Source organism: Pygoscelis adeliae, unplaced genomic scaffold, assembly GCF_000699105.1.
Source record: "Pygoscelis adeliae isolate BGI_AS28 unplaced genomic scaffold, ASM69910v1 Scaffold241, whole genome shotgun sequence".
Classification (NCBI taxonomy): domain Eukaryota; kingdom Metazoa; phylum Chordata; class Aves; order Sphenisciformes; family Spheniscidae; genus Pygoscelis; species Pygoscelis adeliae.
In genome coordinates this window covers 3,468,876-3,469,229 of record NW_008824056.1, presented here as the reverse complement: position 1 = coordinate 3,469,229, position 354 = coordinate 3,468,876, and the positions used below count along the sequence as shown (strand labels likewise).

Here is a 354-nt window from a genome sequence, read left to right as displayed (position 1 = left end):
TTTTATACCCATCCACCATTCAGGGAATTCCTCAAGCTGTACTTCCCCCATTACCAAAGAGGCCTGCGCTTGAAAAAACCAATGGTGCCACCGCAGTCTTTAACACTGGTATTTTCCAATACCAGCAAGCTCTTGCCAACATGCAGTTACAGCAGCATACAGCCTTTCTCCCACCAGGTAAGTGCTTCTCATTTGCCTTTTTCTGGGGAGGGAGAAGGGGGAATTCTGAAAAAAAGACACTAGGAAATAACCATTTGTTCCTGCCAGCAAATATGTAGAGGTATTTGCGTGGCGGCTGCTGGTGCCGGGGCGGCTGCTGCCAGGTGTAGGCAGGCCCTCTTCCGGCTGAGGCAC

At 50.6% G+C, this 354-nt stretch overlaps 1 protein-coding gene across 9 annotated transcripts in view; it reads left to right on the top strand.

Moving 5' to 3' along the window:
- MBNL1 (muscleblind-like splicing regulator 1) overlaps nt 1-354 on the top strand; it is a 113,080-nt gene that overhangs the window by 97,735 nt on the left and 14,991 nt on the right. For all 9 annotated transcript variants that reach the window (XM_009333955.1, XM_009333953.1, XM_009333954.1 and 6 more), the window contains one exon: nt 24-177. In XM_009333955.1, coding sequence (XP_009332230.1) covers nt 24-177 — 154 coding nt within the window. The remainder of the gene's footprint in view (nt 1-23; nt 178-354) is intronic.